This window comes from Pygocentrus nattereri, chromosome 14 (assembly GCF_015220715.1).
Source record: "Pygocentrus nattereri isolate fPygNat1 chromosome 14, fPygNat1.pri, whole genome shotgun sequence".
NCBI lineage: Eukaryota > Metazoa > Chordata > Actinopteri > Characiformes > Serrasalmidae > Pygocentrus > Pygocentrus nattereri.
In genome coordinates, this window is record NC_051224.1 from 24,648,692 (window position 1) to 24,672,934 (window position 24,243).

The 24,243-nt window shown below is 38.4% G+C and overlaps 1 protein-coding gene across 3 annotated transcripts in view; it reads left to right on the forward strand.

The window, feature by feature from the left end:
- Window positions 1-24,243, forward strand: part of myh11b (myosin, heavy chain 11b, smooth muscle) — a 72,361-nt gene that overhangs the window by 24,889 nt on the left and 23,229 nt on the right. For all 3 annotated transcript variants that reach the window (XM_017715477.2, XM_037544572.1, XM_037544571.1), the window contains exons 18-31: window positions 202-323; window positions 1,168-1,237; window positions 3,876-4,036; window positions 4,990-5,098; window positions 5,211-5,342; window positions 7,817-8,023; window positions 8,445-8,582; window positions 10,254-10,377; window positions 12,779-12,950; window positions 14,196-14,408; window positions 15,195-15,339; window positions 15,453-15,659; window positions 16,418-16,522; window positions 23,391-23,543. In XM_017715477.2, the coding sequence (XP_017570966.2) occupies window positions 202-323; window positions 1,168-1,237; window positions 3,876-4,036; window positions 4,990-5,098; window positions 5,211-5,342; window positions 7,817-8,023; window positions 8,445-8,582; window positions 10,254-10,377; window positions 12,779-12,950; window positions 14,196-14,408; window positions 15,195-15,339; window positions 15,453-15,659; window positions 16,418-16,522; window positions 23,391-23,543 (2,058 nt within the window). The remainder of the gene's footprint in view (window positions 1-201; window positions 324-1,167; window positions 1,238-3,875; window positions 4,037-4,989; window positions 5,099-5,210; window positions 5,343-7,816; window positions 8,024-8,444; window positions 8,583-10,253; window positions 10,378-12,778; window positions 12,951-14,195; window positions 14,409-15,194; window positions 15,340-15,452; window positions 15,660-16,417; window positions 16,523-23,390; window positions 23,544-24,243) is intronic.

Genomic DNA, 24,243 nt, shown 5'->3' on the forward strand with positions numbered 1-24,243 from the left:
TTTATTAGATTTCTAGACCTCACTCTGATCTAAGAAATCAAAGTGTGCTGATTACATGGCCATTTGAATAATCAGATAATTCCAGAAACCTGATTATGATCCAATTATTGAGTGCATGTAAACAAACAGTGTGTTTTAGAATGTGCGCTGAGCGTGTAGTGACCTTGATCAGTATTGAATCTGTAACTAATGTTTGTGTAGGCAGGGAAGCTGGACGCCCACCTGGTTCTGGAGCAGCTGCGCTGTAACGGAGTGCTGGAGGGAATCAGGATCTGTCGGCAGGGTTTCCCCAATCGCATCGTCTTCCACGAGTTCCGCCAACGGTCAGTCAAAACCTCAGCACAAATCTGTTCATCTGTGTTTACTTACTGAGAGTTTAAAGCAATAATTTGCCAAATATCTAATTTACACATTTTCCCTAATGTGATTGATTTTTAATAGACTAGAGTATATCATATAGTTTGAGATGCAGTTGGGTGGTACGGTGGTACATTAGGTAACACTGTTGCTTCATAACAAGCAGGGCCAGGGTTCGATTCCTTGGCTGGGCAGCCAGGGCCAAGGTTTCTCTGGGCACTCAGGTTTCCTTCCACAGTTTAAAGCAGAGGCCTTACTAGGATGCTATCTTTGGATGGGCATTTGAATTATTATTTTTATTTATTTAATTTTATTTTTACCCTTACCTAAGGTAGCACGGTGGCATAGTGGGTAGCGCTGTCGCCTCACAGCAAGGGGGGCTTGGGTTTGATTTTCTTTGCTATTTTTTGTTTGTTAGCTTCTCCTAGATTGCTAGAACACAGCCCTGGTTCAAAGTCATGCGGTCAGGCCGACTGGAGACACTAAATTGCCCCTAGGTGTGAGTGTGTGTCTAACTGTCTGCCTGTTCTATGATGGACTGACAACCTGTCCAGGGTGTTTCCTCCTTCCTACCCACTGAACTCTGGGATACCAGGAGGATAAGTGGGTTAGAAAATGAATGAGATGCAGTTAGCACAGTGCTAATTGGTGGTATATAAGCTTCCATCAGCTTTGTGGATCTAGTGCAAAACTAAAGCAAACCTCAGACAGCAGAATCTCAACTACATACACAGTGAGGTGAAAACAGTATAGAGGTGATTTTTTGACACATTATCACTTTAATAAGTACTTCATCCTTCTGTTCTCCAGATATGAGATTCTGGCTGCCAGTGCGATTCCCAAAGGCTTTATGGACGGCAAACAAGCCTGCACCCTAATGGTGAGTCAGTGCTTTAGGAGAACTGCTACTGTAGAGTCACTGTCAGTTTTATTTAATTCTAGCAAAGAAAGAAACATTGCTTACAGTGTACAGGTAAAAGATTACTTATAATTTATATTTTGTTTTATAAGTTGGGATGCTGCAAAAAATGTAAATGATAAACATGATTTCAAAAAGAATTTCAAATGTGATGATTTGTCGGATGCCAGGACACTTTTCCACTTCGCCTCAGTCCATTTTAAATTAACTTGGGCCCAGAGAAGGTGGCAGTGTTTCTGGATCCTATTTATATCTGGTTTCTTCTTTGCATTTTAGGGTTTTAACTTGCATTTGTGGATGCAGTGATGAACTGTTTCATAGACAGTGGTTTTCAGAAGTGTTTCTGAGCCCATGCAATGGGTTTACAACATGTTTACAACAGGTGTTGTCACAAAGCAGCTTTACAGAACAATCAGTAATACAGAAAGAAAGAAAAAGAAAAATCCAGGTCCGAGCCCCCATGAGCAAGCCAGTAGCAACAGTGGCAAGGAAAAACTCCCTAAAAGAGGAAGAAACCTTGAGAGGAACCAAGACTCAGAAGGGGAACCCATCCTCCTCTGGTCGACACCGGATAGCAAACATTGTTAAGTATTATAGAACGGGGGGGGCAGTGGCTAATTTGATTAGTTTATGATTATGCAGCAGCAGCAACAACGGTGGTCAAGCCAATGGCTGGTGAGCAGTGGCACAGGTAGTTGATTTTGCAGAAGAGACGATTTTAACCAGTTAATTTTCTTGAAGTAATGTAAAGGATTCCAGCCTCTCTGCAGTGATTATAATATTCTCAGGATCTAGACTAGCATTATAAAGCAGCGGGTTTGTATAGTTTAACTGTGTGTTCTGAATTTTCTACCAAATGTTTTCAATATTTTTAATAAAGAAATTCATAAAATCATTGCTGCTATAGGCTGATGGCATCTGGGGCTCAGTGACTGTTTTGTTCTCTGTTACTTTAAAAATTGTCCTAAATAGTGATCTAGGATTATTCTTATTGTGTTCTATGAGAGAGGAGAGAGAGGCTGATCACAGTACGAGCTCTTCTATAGTCTATAAGGCTCCTTCCAGGCAGACTGGAGCGCTTCTAATTTAGTCAGACGCCATTTTCGCTCTAGTTGTCTGGCAGTCTGTTTTAAAGCTCGGGTATGATCGTTATACCAAGGGGCAAGTTTTTTCTGCCATACTATTTTATTTTTTAATGGAGCCACACTATCTAGGGTAGATCGAAAAGTATCCTCTACGAACTTGGTCAAAATATCTAACTCGGTAGGGTTAGATGGACAGCTGACAGAAGCTGATAACTGTGGGTTTCTGATAAAGCTGCCAGCTGTGGAGGAAGTTATAGTCCTCTTAATGAATTTCCTATGAGATTAAGTAATGGTCTGAGACGGCTGTGCTCTGGGGGAGAATGGCTAAGTTATCTATGTCTACACTAAAGGTCAGTATTAAGTCTAGAGTGCGGTTGTGGTAGTGTGTGGGCCCTTTTATAATTTGGGTGAAACTTATGGAGTCTATGATATAAATGCCTTACTTAGTGATGCAGTGAATTCCACTACAGAATCATGTCTGTTTTTAATGCAGTGCCGTCTGAGGGCCCAAAGATCACAGGCAGTAAATACTGGTTTTGTCCTTGTCCCTTACAGAGATTTCTCCAGATTTTCTGAATCTTTTAATGTTATTATGTACCGTAGATGATGAAAAGCAGAAATTCTTTGCTATTTTATGTTGGGAAGCATTTTTCTTGAATTGTTTCACTATTTGATGGTGCTGTCTTTCATAGAGTGGTGAACCCCTCCCCATCTTTACTTCTGAAAGACTGTCTCTCTGAGATGCTCTTCATCCCCAGTCATGTTACTGACCTGTTTCTAATCAACCACCAGGTGTTATTTTAGCATTGCACAACTTCACCAGCCTTTTGTTGCCCCCGTCCCAACTTTTTAAAATGTGTTGCTAGCATTAAATTCACATATTTCATATATTTTTCAAATAACAATAAAATGTTTCAGTTTTAGCATTTGATATGTTGTCTTTGTACTACTTTCAAATAAATATAGGGTTTAAATGATCTGCACATCATTGCATTTTTTTTATTTACATTTTGCGCAGCAGCCCATCTTTTTTGGAAATGGGGTTGTATTTCAACCTGCCGCTTTTAATATTTCTGTAATGGTGAAGCATTTTAAAAGGTGCTCTATATGTAATATTACTATTATAAACACTTATAGACTAACACAAAAACACACAATGAATGAAAACACAGGAAGACACCCTGTGCAACACATACATACAGTGTATCTCGTGCAAAAGTTTTGGCACCCCTGGTCAAATGACATTTTTGTTGATTTGTGAAATGTAAAAATAAGGGGACATTTTGTGTTATTTTCCAATGTGTTTGATGAATTTGTGCAGGAAAGACATCATATTTAAGTTTGTTCCACATAGAGAATGTATTTTTAACTTTTTTCCACGATCAACGAAACGTGATTTGACCATGGGTCTTCAAGGTTTTTCAGATGACTGTATGAAATGTTCATTGGTCAACTGACCATAGATTACATACTGTTCACTGTATCTGATTGCTTTGTGTTTATTTTTTGATTAGATTAAGCATCTTGACCTGGACCCCAACCTGTACCGGATTGGTCAGAGTAAGATGTTTTTCCGTACGGGCGTTTTAGCTCAGTTGGAGGAGGAGCGTGATCTAAAACTGACTGTCATCATCATCGCCTTCCAGGCCCAGGGCCGTGGCTTCCTTGCCAGAAAGTAAGTCTCTGACACATATGCAACACTACATCTGCACAACTGCACCATTCCCACTTAATTTCAAGCTCTCAGAATGCTGAATAAGGCCCAATCCCAATTCTACTTTTTACCCCTACCCCTTGTTTTCAAGTGTTGCCCCTTGGAGCTGAGTTATAGGGTAGTGGTTGAAATCTTCCCCCTGAAATGGGACCCTCAAATAATAAGAGCATTAGTTCATTAACAGCTACTAGTGCTGCTCTGTAGGCAGCCCTGCCAGTCTGCAGTGACAGCAGAGGAGGGTAAAGTTCAGCTCCTCACTGCTGGGCTTTAGTTACATTTAGGGCATCATATGCCTTCAAATGGGGGGCAATTATTTATTATCACCCACCCCTAATTCTTCCGTGATATGAAGCTAAAGTCAGATATTCACCAGCTTCTTGCTCAAATTTTTCCGTTCTACCTTAAATGGAGCAGCAGTTCTGATACCTGAGGTGCCTGAATGTAACTGCTTCACCACTTAAGGTGGAACAGGAAAGTTAGCTAGTTAGCTACTGAGACATCAGCAGTACTGTTAGCAATTTTTTGTGCTTGTTATGAAGAAAATGACCATAATACACTGAAATACACTGGTTATCAAAATTTTAAATTCTCACATTTGTGGGTTTTTTTGGTCTTTCGTGCTCCATCTTGTCGTTTTTTCTTTATTTCTCATATCACTCTGTTTGGAGTGTCTCTGAAAAACCTCAGTTTGGAGGGTCATGTAGCCTCAACACTTCGCCCCACCCCTTTATCTTAACAAGAATTGGGACACCCTGCCCCTAAACGTGAGAAGAAGGGCTAAGTGGTAGGGGCGAGGGGTGGAATGGGGATCATTTAGCATTTTAGCGACAAAACAGTGACAAAAGCATTGTAGTGACTAAAGTTCTGGGTGCAAAAACAAATCAGATTTTGTTATAAACACTTTCTCCTATCAGAGCTTTCAGCAAGAGACAGCAGCAGCTCACGGCCATGAAGGTCATCCAGAGGAACTGCGCTGCCTACCTCAAACTGAAGAACTGGCAGTGGTGGAGGCTTTTCACTAAAGTAAGAAACAACGTGATGAGCCTCAGAGCAGCTTTCAGCTCAGAATATAGTGGTATCAAACCTCCTTTGACTTTGATTATGGTCAGAAACTGCCCTATCTCCTCACCCAAAGGTCAAACCACTGCTGCAAGTGACCCGACAAGAAGAAGAGATGAGCCAAAAGGAGGAAGAACTTCAGAAGGCGAAGGAAGTTGCCCAGAAATCAGAGACCGAACTGAAGGAGATCACCCAGAAGCACTCACAGGTGAGGAGAATGCTTATTGTACTCCAGTTAGCACTTTGATGCTGCATGACATGCTGTTACATACAAACCTTATTATGGATGTAATGATGTATTTTAGATTTGATATGATTTTTGATTCTGAGGTTAATATTTGATTCAGGGTATAATAATGTATTTGATAAAATATCTTAGTTTTGCAAATCTCTCGTATACTAAGCAGATCAGCTGTAAGCTCAGTTCAGAAAACTACTACTTAATTGATTTCAAAGACAATGTGTTGCAAGGTTAAAATATGTGCATATATGCTGTATGGCATTAAGCATTAACTATAAGTTATTGTTTACATTTTTCTAAATTGATCAATGAATTGATGATTGACAGTATCATTCACAAAAGATGGAAAATGTGAAATGCTAAGATGAAGAGGCAGTTGATTGACTAATCACTGGTTTCATTTTCTGTTTTTCAGTAATGTACTGAAATTGTTACACTAATATAGAGGAGGACTGGACAATACGAAGATATTTTATTGTTATTAAGATATTTTGATAAAATTGATATATGATATTGTGATATTTCTGAGCCATAGGTATATCAGTACTCAAAGAATGCTGACTAACTACATGCTTCATCACAAAGAGAGCAGAATTAGTCCTGTTTATTGGATTTAGTGCAGTTCAGTAATTCATGTAAAACATTGAATAAAAATAATTGTAGTTGTAGGTTTATTAGGTTTGTCATATTAGCAGTAGTACTACTTGTAGTAGTAATTGTAGTAATAGTCATTTTAGTGGTAGTAATCATAGTCATAGTAGTCGTAGTAATAATGGTAGTCACAGTAGTCATAATAGTAGTCATAGTAGTTGTAGTAGAAGTAGTAGTCATGATAGTAGTCATGGTAGTCATAGTAGTAGTCATAATAATAATTGTAGTCAAAGTAGTAGTAGTAGCAGTCATAATGATAGTGACAGTAGTAGTAGTAGTAATAGTCATAATGATAGTGACAGTAGTCATAATAATAGTCATAGTAGTCATGGTAGTCATAATAGTAGTCATGGTAGTCATAGTGGTAGTCATAGTAGTAGTCATAATAGTCATTGTAGTCAAAGTAGTAGTAGCAGCAGTCATAATGGTAGTCATAGTAGTAGTCAAAGTATTCTTGTAGTCATAGTAGTCATAATGGTAGTCATAGTAGTAGTAGTAATAGTCATAGTAGTAGTTCTGGTAGTAGTCATAATAGTAGTAGTAGTAGTACTCATAATGGTAGTCACAGTAGTCATAATAATAGTCATAGTAGTAGTCATAATAGTAGTCATAATAGTCATTGTAGTCAAAGTAGTAGTAGCAGCAGTCATAATGGTAGTCGTAGTAATAGTCAAAGTATACTGGTAGTCATAGTAGTCATAATGGTAGTCATAGTAGTAGTCGTAGTAGTAGTCATAGTAGTAGTTGTAGTAGTCATAATAGTAGTCATAGTAGTTGTAGTAGTAGTCATAGTAGTAGTTGTAGTAGTTATAGTAGTAGTATTCATAATAGTCATAATAGTAGTCATAATAGTAGTCATGGTAGTAGTAGTCATAATGGTAGTTGTAGCAGTCATAGTAGCAGTAGTAGTCGTAGTAATAGTTGTAGTAGTTATAGTAGTAGTATTCATAATAGTAGTCATAATGGTAGTCATAGTAGTAGTAGTCATAATGGTAGTCATAGCAATCATAATAGTAGTCATAGTAGTTGTAGTAGTAAGCATAGTAGTAGTTGTAGTAGTAGTATTCATAATAGTAGCCATAGTAGTAGTAGTAGTATACTGGTAGCCATAGTAGTCATAATAGTAGTCATAGTAGTAGTGATAGTCATAGTAGTAGTCGTATTAGCCATGTTAGTAGTAGTAGTAGTCATAGTAGTAGTCATAATAGTAGTTGTAGTAGTCATAATGGTAGTCATAGTAGTAGTAGCAGTCATAATTGTAGTTGTAGTAGTAGTCATTATGGTAGTCATATTAGTCATGGTAGTAGTAGTAGTCATAATAGTAGTCATAGAGGTAGTAGTAGTAGTCATAATAGTAGTTGTAGAAGTAGTCATAATAGTAGTCATGGTAGTCATAGTAGTAGTCATAATAGTAGTCATAATAGTCATTGTAGTCAAAGTAGTAGTAGTAGCAGTCATAATGGTAGTCATAGTAGTAGTCAAAGTAATAGTAGTTGAAGTAGTCTTATTATTATTATTAGTTTGTTCCAAAATTATTCAATCTCAGTGAAACTAAATATTGTAGTGCATATTGTGTATCGTAAAAATGTCAGAAATTATATGTAACATTTTTGTTGTAGTGTCCATCCCTACACTACAAAATCAAAACTGCTGATTTGATTGACAGCCCAGAAATTACTGTCTAACACCGCAAAATTTTGATCTTGGATAATTACAAAAGATTAAACATTAGAAAAGTCCATCATAACTCGATCTGTGACCATGTACCTGTACGGCCCACCTGTACTCAGCTGCTGGAGGAGAGGAACGCACTACAGGAGAAGCTGCAGACGGAGGCAGAGCTCTACGCCGAGGCAGAGGAGATGAGGATTCGGCTGGAGGCCAAAAAGCAGGAGCTGGAGGAGGTTTTGCATGAGATGGAGGCGCGGCTGGAGGAGGAGGAGGAGCGCAGTCAGGCCCTGCAGCAGGAGAAGAAGAACATGCAGCAGCAGCTACAGGTTCTGCAATTATCATTGATGACTGATTATTGGAAATAAGTAATCAGCTAATTGTTTGCTGTGGATGTGCAAACTGAAAATTATAATGATGTAATTAATTTTTTTAGTGTAAAAAACTATTATGAATTATTCAGTATGTACTATGAATTATTTAGTATCTACTTTGAATTATGTATGAGCTACAATTAATTATTCAGTAACTACTATGGATTATTCAGCATCTACTCTAAATGTTTCAGTATCTTCTATATAATTAATGTGTTTTGAAGTTAAAGTGAAGAACTGATGTGTGAACTTACAAAAAGATTCCCAGATTAAACAAAACACAATTTGCAATGCATTTTAAAAGTTAAGGGGTTGAGTTTGTTGATTAGCTAGACCTGCAGGTGACCCTCACTGAGCTTGTTTGCCATCTCTGTAGGAAATGGAGGCATGTTTGGCCGAGCAGGAGGATGGCAGGCAGAAGCTGCAGCTGGAGAAAGCTGCCACTGATGGGAAGATTAAAAAACTGGAGGAAGATTTTCTCATCATGGAGGATCAGAACAACAAGCTGCATAAGGTGAGGAACACAGACGTGCAAAAATCTGATTTACTGAGTTCAGTGGCAAGCTTGTGTAACAGACTGACTCCTGGACATGTTTTTCTCTGACCACTTATTTTAAAGATGCTTTACAACTGCTATGGCACAGCAGTTACAGTCTTATGTGAAAATTAAAGGTGCCCCTGGTCAAACTACACGTTTGGTTGATTTTCTTAGTTAAATTACGTGCACTGCAAAGCTTCTCTCTACAGATGAATAAATAGACTACATAGAAATTGTCCATTTTATTCTGCAGAAAAATAGCATGTTTAAGTTTGTTGGTCAACTGGTGACAGCAACTCAAATGTTAAGAAGAGCCATTTTCTTCTTTCATCAAAAATCTGTCTGTCTTGGGAGCCACAACACTTTTTATCCATTTTATTTATTTATTTATTTATTTATTCATGTTTTACCATCTTGGCTGTAAATGTGTCTCAGTTTGTGCTGATGAACTAGTATAGACAAAAAATTTAATATAAACTAAAACACAGACTTTCTTTGTTCTTTTCTAGAACATCTTTTGTAAAACATCCCTTAAGGTTTGATTTTATGAGGCTGAAGTCACTTCTCATTCTCCAGCTTCTTGACTGAATTTTCCCATTCCACCTTAAATGATAGCTGAGGAGCCAGAATGTAACTGCTGCACTATTTAAGGTGAAATGGGACTATTCAAACAAGAAGTTGGCAAATGAAAAACTGACTTCAGCTTCGTGACTTTTTAGTGTTTGTCAGTTTCTCACTGCAAATTAAACATGTCAGGAAACCAGCTGGAGTGATTATAAACACAAATAAGTCCATTCGTGTCTAAATTATCAATGTTCATCTTAAATCTCTCTCTTTGCCATTTCGTTAGCTCCTAGCTAGGCGAGACTGTTGTCTGTGTTGTCTGTGTGCTTCGATGTTATGTTGCATTTAATAGACATGTATTTGCATTTAATGTAACGCTGGACCGGAGGGAGACGAACGCGGAAGAAGCAACCTAGAGACCAGGGATAAACCGAATTCGAAAGTCACAAAACCAGTTCCAAGTTCAAACACGAGAAAACCAAAACCGCCAGTGAAAGTACAAAAGGGTAAATCCAAAAGACTAAGTCAGTAACAACGATAGAACAGGGTCCTAACAGGAGATCATAGAAGATGAAGAAATCGCTCAGTACGTTCTTGAGAAATAGAAGCAATACCTCGCACCGAGACCTACTTTGAACTAGTCTTAAATAGTGTCTCAGTAGGTTAACCTGTACAGGTGCGTATGATCAGTAATCAGGAGACTGCAAGCATTGGTAGTGACGCGGGCGCTCGTCCCCAGTCATGTGATCTCCGGATGGTGTCTGGGAGATGGAGTTCGAGATGATATCCGAGTCCGCCTGAGGCGTGACACTTAAAGACAAGCTACAAAGCATCTACAGTCCGTCCATATAATGTATTACCGCTCATTTTCATTTTGAAAATCAAAAAAATGTGTCATTTTATTGGCAGTGGTCAAATGTTTGTGTATGACTCTGACTCATGGGTGAATACAATTTTTAATAAAATTAAACATAACACACTGAAACTGGTAATACAACATGTCTTTGTTTAGCTATGTAATATAAAATGACATGTTCTCTTTCCTGAGCCCTATTAACCTTTTATACCCTCTAACTGATGTAGGAGAAGCAGCAGCTGGAGGAACGTCTGGCTGACATGAGCTCCAACCTCGCTGAAGAAGAGGAGAAGTCGAAGAATCTCACAAAGCTGAAGGCTAAACACGAGTCCATGATTTCCGAGCTGGAAGGTTTGTTCAGGGCAGATTGAGTCAGTGACCTGTGACTATAGAAAGGCATTTGCAAAAGTTTGAACGAAATCTGGCAAAATCACATTTTTTCATTGTGTACAATCAGTTACACATCCTCTAGTGAGAAAACACTTTAAATATGACACTTTTCTGCAAATTGTAGTGCACAGCTTGTGTTTATTTGCTGTGTAACATATTGGATTATACAACAGTTAGTTCAGTTAGTTCCGGCCACGTGAGCTGGTTGGTTGTGAAGCTTTCAAACTGTGCTGTTATTTCATCATAACCGCACGTTTTTTCCACAAACACCCTATCACGCCGCTGAGACGCCGTTGCTAAGCAACGACTTTGACAGCTGTAGGAGACGCTCAAGCCATTCGAAAGTTTTTACTTCTTTCTTTGCCACAAACAGAAAACAGACACTTTTAAGATCACATTTGACCAACAGCTGATTTGGTCAGACTCTGAAGATGAGATGACACTAAATTCCCAAACAGTCATCACCACTGAGCAGCTTTTCAGTCAGCAGCTGTAACAAAAGAACAGCTAAACAACCTGGAATCAGCCAGAAATCAACCCAATAACATTCTCCAAACTAAATGGGTTGTAAGACGCTTTACAGACTGGCTGGAACAAAACAACATTAATACTGATCTGGAAAAACTGACCAAACTGAGCTGAACTTGATATTGTGGCAGTTTTATGGCTCAGACTCTGAAGATCAGGCTACACGTTTGGGGAGCGATTCGGCTGTGCAGTAAGTGGGCGGAGCTCATTACTCTGACGTAGCAACAAGCTGCTTGTGAAGGAACTATAATTTGGCAGAAGGAACTGCGGACATTAAAACATATTAAACGGCGTGTTCACGGCCAGTTTATTCATTTCTTGCTTTATTTATTTAACTGTTGTATTAAAGCAATAGAACACTCGAGACGTTTTTCACTATAACATCACGGCTGTGGTGATCTACTGCGACCAAATCACAGCCGTGATGTTATTTCGCAATAACATACTCCCTCTTGTCTTCTACTGCTTAAATAAAACATAAAATGTGCCATAATATTCGCACAGTTCACATAAAATGTGTTAAATTAAAGTAGCTGTAGATTAAAATGTTTGGAAGTATGTTGTCTGTAGGGGTCTTATTTAACCTTCCCAAAGTTTAGCATATTCTGCATACAGAGTTCACGTTCAAATGTATCTAGAACATCTACACTGCCTGCCAGGACATTCCTTTTCAATTAGTTGTTTTGTTACTTTCAGATAAATAAGAAAAAAATCTGTTCAGGTTTAATTTATCTAATGCTTTGTGTTGTTTTCTTCTGAGCTTCATGAGGTAGGTATCATTTTCTGGACTGTTATCTTGAGATAACAACTTAATTGTCTTGTGGTCTAAAGATAAGAAAAGTTGTTTTGCTAATTTTGTTAATATATTGTATTTTTCTTTTGATCTCAAGATTATCAGGAAAACAACTTTTGTTATCTTGAGATCACAAGACAAATAAGTTGTGATCTCTATTTGTTATCCTGAGATCAAAAGACACAAGACATTTGTTAAATTGAGATCACAAGACAAATAATTTGTGATCTCGGGAAAATAACATTTGCTGTCTTGAGATTACAAGGCAGAAAGGTTGCGATCTCAAGAAAACCACATTTATTTTCCTGAGATCACAAGATAAATAAGGTGTGATCTCCATTTGTTATCCTGAGATCAAAAGACACAAGATATATGTTATATTGAGATCACAAGACAAATAAGTTGTGATCTTGGGAAAATAACATTTGCAATCTTGAGATTACAAGACCAAGAAGTTGTGATCTCAAAAAAATCACATTTATTTTCTTAAAATCAAAAGACAAAGAAGTTAATTCGTTATAATGAATTGGTCTTCATTTTTCATTTAATGACCAGTCCTTCATTCAATCAAATAAATTGTGCTGGTAATGAAATTTCTTAATGAATGCAGTGGCTGGGGCATCAAGGAGAAACCTGGAGCCAAACCAGCTCATAAAATACCAACGGTTTTGTTTTTAAGAACAGTCATTTATATATTTGTTACTTTTTACTGTGTTCGTGTTGCTGGAACTAAGCGGCTAATGTAGCTAACAATTAATGGAAGTGGATACCACACCAATTAGCACGATGCAAACTGCAGACTTAAATGATCACACATTTCCCTCAAACCAAGTGGAGTTGTTCAGCATCTCTAATAGACTCAACTGTGTGGTATCTGACACTGTATGACTGAATGTAATGGACCAACGTAGGTTGCATAGCTCCAAACAATGTTGTTATTATTGTCTGTTTTTGTAGATGGCAGTGTGACTGCATTTGGAGTGAAATGCAAATTGTTAAAATGTTGTTATGTGTGCGGTTGACTGTTTTATATCCGTCCAGTGCGTATGAAGAAGGAAGAGAAAGGCCGTCAGGATGTGGAGAAGGCGAAGCGTAAACTGGAGGCTGAGTATAATGACCTGCAGGACCAGCTGGCCGCTCTGCAGGCTGAGATCGCAGAGCTGAAAGCACAACTGGCTGCCAAAGAGGAGGAATTGCAGGCCCTGCTGGCTCGGTACGCTCCTTCTCTTAACTTTCAGCTTTCTTAGAAATCCATGACTAATTCTGTTTCGTGGTCCACTGGCTTCAGAAACAGCACTAAATTGATCAACTGTGTTCTGTACTGTAACAGAGCCTGCACACTACATAAAAAGTTGGGACACTGTGCAGAATGTAAATAAAAGTAGAATGAAATGTGCAAATCATGTGAACCATATTTTTAGATTGGATTAAGATTAAGAGACCCTTATTAGTCCCACAACGGGGAAATTTCACCTCCGCATTTAACCCATCTGTGAAGTGAAACACCACATACAGTGGTGTACACATACATACATACTCACTCCGCTGAGATGCCGTTGCTAAGCAACGACTTTGACAGCTGTAGGAGACGCTAAAGCCATTTGAACGTTTTTACTTCTTACTCTGCCACAAACAGAAAACGGACACTTTTAAGATCACATTTGACCAACAGCCGATTTGGTCAGACTCTGAAGATGAGACGACACTAAATTCCCAAATTGGCATCACCACTGAGCAGCTTTTCAGTCGGCAGCTGTGACAGAACAACAGCTAAACAACCTGGAATCAGCCAGAAATGAACCCAATACCATTCACCAAACTAAACGGGCTGTAAGACGCTTTACAGACTGGCTGGAACAAAACAACATTAATACTGATCTGGCAAAAATTGACAAAACTGAGCTAAACTTGATATTGCAGCAGTTTTATGGCTCAGTTTGTACTTCAAAAGGCGAATCTTACAGCAGACTGCAGCAAGTGGGTGGAGCATGTTAATCTGACATAGCAACAAGCTGCTCGTTAAGGAAATATAATTTGGTGGAAGGAACCGCGAACATTAAAACATATTAAACGCCCAGTTTATTCATTTCTTACTGTATTTATTCAACTGTTATATAATCAGTAGAACACTTGAGGAGTGTGTTATCACTATAACATCACAGCTGTGATGATCTATGGTGACCAAATCACAGCCGTGGTGTTATTTTCAGATAAAACGCTCCCTCTGTGTTCTATTGCTTAAGTACACACTGAAAAATCTAAAGTGAATAATTAATTGTTGTTATTGAATAATTCATAATAGTTATGAATTGAAAGTGTAGAGTTTTCACTTTCTCTTGAATTTCTCAATTTTTTGAATAAAAATATTATTAAAAATAATTGAATAAAATGTAAAAAGAGGTATTTTAAAGCAAAAACCATAATTAAGAGGAATATTAGCAGAATCTGTCCATCCTAGGCTGGAGCAGGAATCTGCTCAGAAGAACAATGCCCTGAAGAAGATCCGGGAGATGGAGGGGCTGATTTCTGAGCTACAGGACGACCTTGAGGCCGAACGAGACGCCCGCGCGAAGACTGAAAAAGCCAAGCGTGACCTGGGAGAGGAGCTGGAGGCCCTGAAGTCGGAGCTGGAGGATTCACTGGACACCACAGCAGCACAGCAGGAGCTCAGGTAGCAAACTGGCTATATTTACTGGTCAAGAGCTATAATTCAGGTTTGTAATAGTATTTTCAGTAGTATGGAAGAGAAAATGAAATGCTGTGTCCAGCATCAAAAACAGTTCAAATAAAATTTATATCCAAAATGGAATTATGCTAAAATTAACATCCAGAATGCCTTGTATTTCAAAAGTCTTGATCTTTAAGTCTCAATGCAAGTAACTTAAAAAGGAATTGCTGTTAATAGATGTGACTAATCTAATCTAATCTAATCTGTTAATAGAATAATGATAGTTACATATATTATTATTATACATTAATGTTACATTATTATTATATTTATATGTATTATTATTATTATTATTACATATTATTTACAGTATGTAGCATTTATTACCTTCTTGCTGTTCCCAATAAACCTTGAAATATTGAACAAAATGATGAAAAATACACTTTAATATCTGGTTTAAATCTTAATATGTGAAGGGATTCCCAACCTTTGCTGCTCCAAATCGCTACTGTCTGAAGAAAAAGTTGTATCTCCGTTTTTGTGTTTTTCAGTTTTTGACAATTTGAAAATACTTGTTGCCCTTGACATTGCATGTAAATTTCATGATGAGTGAACTAAAAGAAATGGCCCAAAATGACTTCAGAAAACGTCCGGTTCTATTGACTTACATTAAAAGTAAAGTAGGTTTTTTCCTTCTCCTGTAAAGTTGCCATTTTAGAGATACGAGGTTTTGTTCCGACAGCAGAAATATGTTAATATGTTAACATGTACTGTTTTGTTTGTGTCCAGGGCTAAAAGAGAGCAGGAGGTGGCGACGCTGAAGAAGGCGATGGAGGATGAAGGCCGCAGTCACGAGGCCCAGGTGCAGGAGCTGAGGCAGAAACACACTCAGGCTGTGGAGGAGCTCGGTGAGCAGCTGGAGCAGTCCAAACGGGTAAACAAGGATTTTAGTTTGATCTGCGGAATTTTATTATATGAGTCTAAATGAATACTTCTTTCTTGTATTACTGTTAAGCTTTATCGTGTTTCTCTGTCTCTGTCCTGCAGGCTAAAGCCACTCTGGAGAAGGCTAAGCAGGCTCTGGAGAAAGAAGCCGCAGATCTGAGCGCAGAGCTGCGCTCGGTGGCTAGTTCTAAGCAGGACGTTGAGCACAAGAAGAAGAAGGTGGAGTCTCAGCTGGCGGATCTGCAGACTCGGTACAATGATGGAGAGAGGCAGAGGGCGGAGCTGGGAGACAGAGTCTCCAAGCTCACTGTGAGTGCTGCTCTTAAAACTCTAGATCATGGGAGAACAAACTTCCCCACCTTTTGATTTACACTATTTAAAAAGATGGTTCTTTAAGGGTTCTTTGGTAAATAGAATCATTCTACACAGAGAGCTACTCAAAGAGCTGTTTGCATGATTAAAGGGTTCTTTACATCGTGAAAACATTCTTCAGATTGATGAAAAATGTGCTGTGGATGGTTCTATGTAGAGCCTTTTTGGAAAGGGTTCTATATAGCACCCAAAAGTTTTTTCTGTTGTTATAAGCTTGACACTATTACAATAGAATAAACATTTTCAGTGCTATATAGAATCATCCACAGCGCATTTCCAGCAATCTGAAGAAGGCTTTCATGATGTAAGGAACCTTTAATCATGCAAAGGGTTCATTGAGTGTTCATGCTTCTAAAATGTATCTTTGTATCTCCAAAATAGTAACTTTACAGGAGGAGGAAAGAATTACTTTACTTTTAATGTAAGTCAGTGGAACCAGAATTTTGGGTTGTGTCCTTTGGTCCATTTATCATGAAATGTACACACAATATAAAAAATTACATACATTTTCAAATTATGCCAAAAACTGAAAAACAACAAAAATGGAGAATATCACAGCAGTGATATATTAATTTAGTATTTTTATATTTTCTATGTCTTGTTTGCGCTTCCGCCTAAAGAAATGTAATTTTTAGTGGATGAACTGTAATAATCATGGTGGTCCTCATAAAATCTTTTTAAAACTCTCCCCGCAGTTGGAGCTGGACAGTGTGACGGCTCTCCTCAATGAGGCAGAGGGGAAGAACATAAAGCTGAGTAAAGACGTGTCCAGTCTCAACTCTCAGCTCCATGACGCCCAGGTAAAGTCCTGTTGCAGGGTGTGCTCACCTGTCCACCAGCTACTGAGTAATCCTATGCTTTTCTACAGTAAAGGAATGGCTCTATTTAGAACCATGAGTTCTGTATGGAACCATTTCATACTCATACAGTTCTTTGCCCCATAAAAGGGTTCTTCAGATTGATAGAGAATGTGCTGTAGATGAAAAGGGGGTAACACTTTACAATACTGTTTCATAGTTATTAAGTAACTAATCAGGAACTAAAAAGGAACAAATTAGAAGTTCTGCATTAATGCTTAAGTAACTACTCTTAACTACCACTACTACCTTAACTACTCAGTAGGTAATAATGAACTAATCAGTAGGGTAGTTCACTATTAACTAAATAATAACTACGGAGTCTCATAGAGAATTACTTAGTAACTGGTTTCTTAGAATAACTACTTATAAATTACCGATCAATTCAACATGAATTGCTTAATTGTCTGACAAGGTTCCTGCTGAACTACTAACTGGTGTAGTTTATTCCAACACTTCTAACAGTAGTGAAATACAGTAAACAGTGTGCAGTTTCTGCAATATAATGGATTATACCCTCCATTTCTATTCACAGAAACAGGTATCTTCAGAGAAGGCTGGGGCATCACACCACACTGTAATGACTGGTGTCCCTCATGTGTTTGTTCTGATCAGAACCGTTAAAATGCTAATGCACATCTTCATACTTGGCAGTGTGAACCAATTTGTACATCAAATTACAAACAGTAAAACACTTCAGTATTCATTAGACCAGTCTGCTTACCTCTCATCTTTAAAAAAGAAAACACTGTTCTTTTCTTCAGGAGCACAAGTGTTTCTTCTGAACAGTAGTTCTCCTTTAATGTCCTCTTGAAGGCAAGTTCAGTTGAAGAGAGGGCTCACAGAAATATTTGAATGTGTATGTGTCCTGCTGTCAAATTGACTTGCTTCTACATAGTAATCATGACAGATTTTGATTTCATTTTGTTTGGGTGTATTATTTTCAGTGATATAGCTAGCTAACTCAGGGATGTTTTCACATTTGGACTATTCACAAATGAAAAAGGATTCAGCAAGCAACTTTACTCTTACTTTTTAAAACAAAATCTTTATTAATATTTTTTGTACTACAGTACATCATTTCTTCACTGGTTTTTACTTCTAATGTAGTTCAGTTTATAATACAGTTCCTGATCATGAGTAACCCCGGTTCACTAATAGTGAGTTACCATGTGTTTCACGTTATAATACAGTTCCTGATCATCATTAGCTCCTAGTTAATTAGTAATGAGATAACATGTGTTTCACTTTATAATACTGTTCCTGATCATCATTAACTCCTAGTTCATTAGTAATGAGATAACATGTGTTTCAGTTTATAATACTGTTCTTGATCATCAGTAACTCCTAGTTCATTAATATTGAGTTACCATTCATTTTTTATGGTTCGTGATCATCATTAGCTCCTGATTAAGAATAGCAACACCTCAACCATTATCTAACAGACAGTAACTACATAATCACTTGGTAATATGCAGAACCAAGTCAGTTTGCAGGCAGGACACTTACACATTCAGATATTTCTGTGAACCCTCTCTTCAACCTACCCTGCCCTCTAAAGGACTTTAAAGGAGAACTACTGTTCAGAAGAAACACCAGCACATGTGCTCCTGCAGAATAGAGTTTTCTTTTCTAAAGATGAGAGGTAAGCAGACTGGTCTACTGAATATTGAAGTGTTTTAGTAGTTGTACCATTTGTAAACCAATGTGCAAATTGGTTCACACTGCCAAATATGAAGATGTGCATTAGCATTTTAAGTCAGTACAATGTGGTGTGATGTCCCAGTCTTCTCGAAGGATACCTGTTTCTGTGAATAGAAATGGAGGGTATAATCCATTATATTGTAGAGACTGCACAATGTGTAGTGTATTTCACTACTGTTAGAAGTGTTGGAATACACTACATCAGTTAGTAGTTCAGCAGCAACATTGTGAGACTCAGCGATTGAGCAATTAATGTTGAATTGATCAGTAATTTATGAGTAGTTATTCTAAGAAACCATGGTTACTAAGAAATTCTCTATGAGACCCAGTAGTTATTAATACTGATAATAGGACATGATAGGACATAATAGGACATCCCGGATCCAAATACTGTGTGATGGTGGAGAGGCCTGTTTCCATTTAAGAAGAATGGCACGTCTGGCCAGCAAGGTTGTGAAAGCAATAACAGACTGTGAGGTTGCAGGGAGGCCCAAATCAGGGGTGATGCCAAATAGGACTGTTAAAGGATTAGGGCCTCAAGTACAAATGAGGACTTGATTGAGAGTGTCAAATATATTGGACCAGAAACTAGTAAGTCGAGGAGACGTCCAGAACATATGTGCATGGCCAGCCGGAGATTGCTTACATCTCTCACAAGCATCAATTCGGTTCAGAAATATCTTTGCCAGCATAGCATTGGTAAAGTGAGCTCTGTGGAGCACCTTACACTGTAGTAGGCCATGTCTAGCACATATTATTGAAGAATGAACCCGGTCCAGGATGCAAGCCCAGTAGTCGTCTGAAATAGTAATTCCCAAGTTCTCCTCCCAGGATTTTCTAAGAGTTTCAGTAGGTTCTACCTGTATTGATTTAATTAAATTATATATAACAGATATGAGTCACTTTTTGAAATAATCAAGAGTAAGAAATTGATCGATATAGGTTTCAGGAGGACGATTAGGGAAGTGGGGGAATAGTTTTTGTACAAAATGTCGGGCCTGAAAAAATCAAAAGAGGTGACTATTGGGTAAGTTATACCTAGTAGATAAGTCTGAAAAAGATGAAAAGACCCCATCCTTATAAAACTCGGAGACTGTAGTAAGCCCCATACTTGACCAGAAGCAGAAAGCCGGGTCAGAGCAGGATGGAGGAAACAAGTGATTTTTAAGATGGGCATATGGATTGAGGCACTATGAAAACCAAAATATTTCCTAAATTGGAGCCAAATTTTAATAGCACTGATAACAACTGGATTCGTAGAAACTTTATTAATAGATATGGGGAGCTGGGAACAAAGTACAGTAAATAGGGAGCTATGAGAGGATGAGATTTCAATATGAGCCCAAGGTGGAAGGCCATTTGGTGCTTTCCTATAGGCCCAGTAGGCTAATTTATGAATATTACAAGCCCAATAGTACTGACGAAAGTTAGGGAGCACCAAGCCTCCCTAGCTGGAGAGCTGGAGAACTGATGGTTTGAAATGTGTGGGTTTGTTGTCCCATAAAAATGCATTCAGCAAATGATCAAGGTTGACAAAAAAGGATTTACTAATAACCACAGGGATATGTTGAAAAGTATATAAGACTCTAGGAAGTGTGACCATTTTAATCAAGCTAACACGGCCCGTAAGGGACAATGGAAGGGAGGCCCACCTGGTTATGTCTGATTTAAATTTATCCAGGAGAGGCTGAACATTTTTGGAGAAAAGGTCATTAAATGAGTTGGTAAAGAATACCCCTAAGTACTTAAATCCCCCTATTTTCAAGGGAAATATTGACTGCGGAAGGGACTTTGCTAGAGAGGTAACAAAAAATAGCTCGCTTTTTTGTAAGTTCTATTTATAACCAGAGAGATGGCTAACCTGGTCCTGAATTTCTAATAATGGTGGAAGGGATGAGGTGGGCTTAGAAATGTAAAGAAGAAGATCATCTGTGTAAAGGGAGAGTTTATGTAATGTAATGTGCAATGCCCTCAAATCTGTCCTGGCTACGAAGCAAGATCGCTAAAGGCTCTATCACCAGGTCAAAAATCAAGAGCGATAGTGGGCACCCCTGGCGTGTCCCACGGTATAAAGGAAAAGGTGGTGAGTTCATATTGTTAGTATGGATGGAAGCAGTTGGGGCAGTGTATAAAAGACTGATCCAACAAATAAAGTTAGAGTCAAAACCAAATTTGTCTAAAATGAAGAAAAGATTCCCCTTCCACCCTATCAAAAGCTTTTTCAGCATCAAGGGAATTTCTGGAGAGTTGGAAGAAGGGGAATATAAAATATTAAGTAATCTCCTGGTGTTGAAGATTGGGTGTCTGCCAAAGGTAAGCTTTTTAAACAAGTGGTGATATGAGTGCTGATAAACCAGCCTCAGTGTGTGAAAACAAGTACCAGCATATGAGAACCTTATTTACCTATAATTTGCAATGGACACACCCCAGTATGGCCTCATATGTTTTGATAGTGATGTTACGTCTCCTAGGGGTAAGACGCACAAAAAAGAAACAACCAATGAAAAAAAGTATTCAGCAGCTTATGAACTAGTGGTTGTCCTCATAGGTGGGGTGCACAGTGCCCCCTGCTGGCCAGAACTTAATATCAGTCTGTCAGTCCAGTTTATCTATTATCTATGTACTTTTTATAACAGGCACAATTTTAACACAATAAAAAATTGTGTTAAAATTGCAACAATGGAAGACAATAAAATGTGAAATGAGCAAAATATATATTTTTTTCAGATAGCACAGTGACTCATTTGTGTAGTATGATTATTCATATTAAACACTGTTTGTGTGGGTAGTAATATTGCAGTATGTGAGTTTCTGCTGTACTAAGCTATGATTTGTACTGTAGGGATTTGTACTGTATCAGTTGTATACATTTTTAAATGCTACGTTAATAGTTTGAGCCTTTGTTTATACCAGTGTGCATGAAAAAAAGTCTTTAGTACAAGAATTGTTGGGGGCACAATTATTAGCATTGCAGCGTTAGCGAAGAAAAAGATGCGGGAAACATTCACTTTAAAGGTGACTGCTCTTTTATTGAACAAGCAGCAAGCGAGAACCACACCTCAGTGCCACTAAAACGGCAGGCAAGTCACTTCTAACCCTACAATTCTCCCCTGGGGTAGAGAATCAAGCCACACAAACTACAGCCCATCACAGAATAGCACACGCAACACACGTTAAACTGAGAAATAACAACTGATTCACAATAAATGTCTCTCCTATTGTGAACACAGTGCCTCCCAAGTATTATTATTGATGTTTTCTATTTTTAATGTTATTGCCAGTGGTGGACAGTAATTATAAATAAATGTAATTGGTTTCTGTACTTAAGTAGTTTTTTCGTGTATCTGTACTGAAGTTTTTTCCATTTTGGGCGACTTTTTCCTTTCACTCCACTACATTTCAGAGTCTAATATCTGACTTTTTCCTCCACTACATTTTGAGAAATCTGTCCTTCCTTTTGGTTTCTGTGTGTATAAAAACGTAACATGTCAAAACAAAAGAAGCGCAAAGCAAGAACACCAATCAGGGCCCAGCGGTCACTTTGTTTTGAGCTTGTTTTGACCTGTTGGTCATACCGACCCAGTGCAGCATACGGTTCAACCTCAGTGCAGCAGTGTAAAATTTTGGGAGAGTCTATTCAACATAAATGATGAACTAACCTAACTTTGTGTAAATAGAGCACAATATAGAAATATGGACACATATGCAGTCGTGACTGACGCGGCTTTTTACTGAATTTATACAAACACCATTTCATTTTATAGTAAATTAGTTTGGGCTGGTTTATGTTTATGAACAGAGACCTACAGATCAACATAGTAAAGGAGCTCATTAGTTATCCTGAGTTTAAAGCCAGTTTTTATTAAACTTAAACTTGGAACTAAGTTGTAAATAAATCTTAAACTGAAACTTTGCTTGTCTGTAAAAAGTGATTTCAACTGGTTTACCAAGAGAGACGCTGGAGGATTTTCACCTAAAATGAGTTCATGAAGCGAGTCTAGTTATAAAAATGATAACAGGACATTAGAGTCATAATTAATATTTTAGTACTTTTACTTTTGATACTTAAGTACATTTGAAGGCAAATACTTTTGTACTTTTACTCAAGTGGAGGTCTAAAATGAGGAACTTCTACTTTTACTTGAGTAATATTTTACCTTGAGTATCTCTACTTTAACTCAAGTACAGGATTTGTGTACCACTGGTTATTGCTGAACTCACTGATGTAATTTTAATTATTTAACCACAAATCAAACATTTTCAGGCTATTAATCCCTAAATAGCCCATTTGCATTGAAGTCCCTGTAGCTACTGAATAATAAGGCTTAGTATGTGATAAGTGCGGGATTTTAATGGGTTATTATAAATATGGGCCATTGACCCCTAAACAGAGACTCCCAAAACCAGACCCTTTTGATAGCCTTTCCAAAAAGCATTTAGAGATCCTGTGTGTCACGATTGGCCCCTCCCAGTCATCCATGTGCTTTTTGTTTTGATTCTTCCCTTTCCTGCCCCCTTGTTTCCAGACCCTGGCCTTGATTGTTTTCACCTCTGTTTACCACCTGTGTCTTGTTTGCCCGTTGTATTTGAAACCCTGAGTTTTCCCTAGTCCCTTGCTGGTCTTTGTTTCGTATGGTAGTGTTTGAAGTGTTTGGTGTTTGTTCATTCTGACCTCCGTTGTTTGTTTATTCTGTGGTTCTTTTGTCATGTCTGTTCCCCATTCCATCCGTGTTGGCTCTATGACCCTGGACTGTTTTGACCCTGACTATGGATTTGCCCTTAATAAATCTTGCATATCTCAGCATATGTGTCCACCTCATCACCGCTCCCCAATGTTGCACTGTGTCTCATATAGCGAAAGAAAAGAGCTGAAATACAGTATAACTGGTTGAGTTTATCTTTAGTCCAGTATGTTAGATGTTCCATTGGCAGAAAGTTGAATATTAAATGATGCTGCTCATAAAGTGTTGGGGGTTTATCAGAAAGTAATTTCAGCAAAAAGTCAACAAGAAGAGTAATTTTGTTAAGTGAAGATCACGACTCTTCATTATTGAATATTTAACTATTTATGTTTTGACCTTGAGTGTTGTTTTTCATGTCCTCTCAGGAGCTGCTGGCTGAGGAGACGCGTCAGAAGCTCAACGTGTCGGCGCGTCTGCGGCAGGTTGAAGAGGAGCGTAACGGCCTGCTGGAGCAGCTGGAGGAGGAGAGCGAGGCCAAGAGGAACGTGGAGAGACACGTGTCCAGTCTCAACACACAGGTCAGACATATGGACAGGGGCTGATACAGCGCATACAGGGTAAAACACCATTGATATTCTAAATGAGACAATGAAGATTTAGAATCAAGTCTCTTTACTGCATGTATAAAGAATTTGTCTTGATGAAATTGATGCTTATGTAAATGAACAATACACAGTGCTAATATATACTAAATTAAATGAGTAAATTCAAATTCAGTACACACTGAATTCAAAGGTAAACACTCATACTTTATACAGGGATCAGCCATAATATTTCACCCTGTTCTTCAGTGGTCAGGACCCCCAAGCACCCTCACAGAGCAGGTACAATTTGGGTGGTGTATCATTCTCAGCACTGCAGTAACACTGATGTTGGTGGTGGTGTGTTGTGCTGGTCTGAGTAGATCAGACACAGCAGTGGTGCTGGAGTTTTTAAACACTCAGAATCAAAAACGTCCAGCCAACTGCATCCTGTGGGCAGCGTCCTGTGACCACTGATGAAGGTCTAGAGGATGACCAGCACAAACTATGCAGCAGCAGATGAGCTGTCGTCTCCGACTTTACATCTACAAGGTGGACTGACAAGGTAGGAGTGTCTGAGTGGACAGTGAGTGGACACAGTGTTTAAAAACTCCAGCAGCACTGCTGTGTCTGATCCACTCGAACCAGCCCAACACACACTAACGTACCACCACCACGTCACTGTTACTTCAGTGCT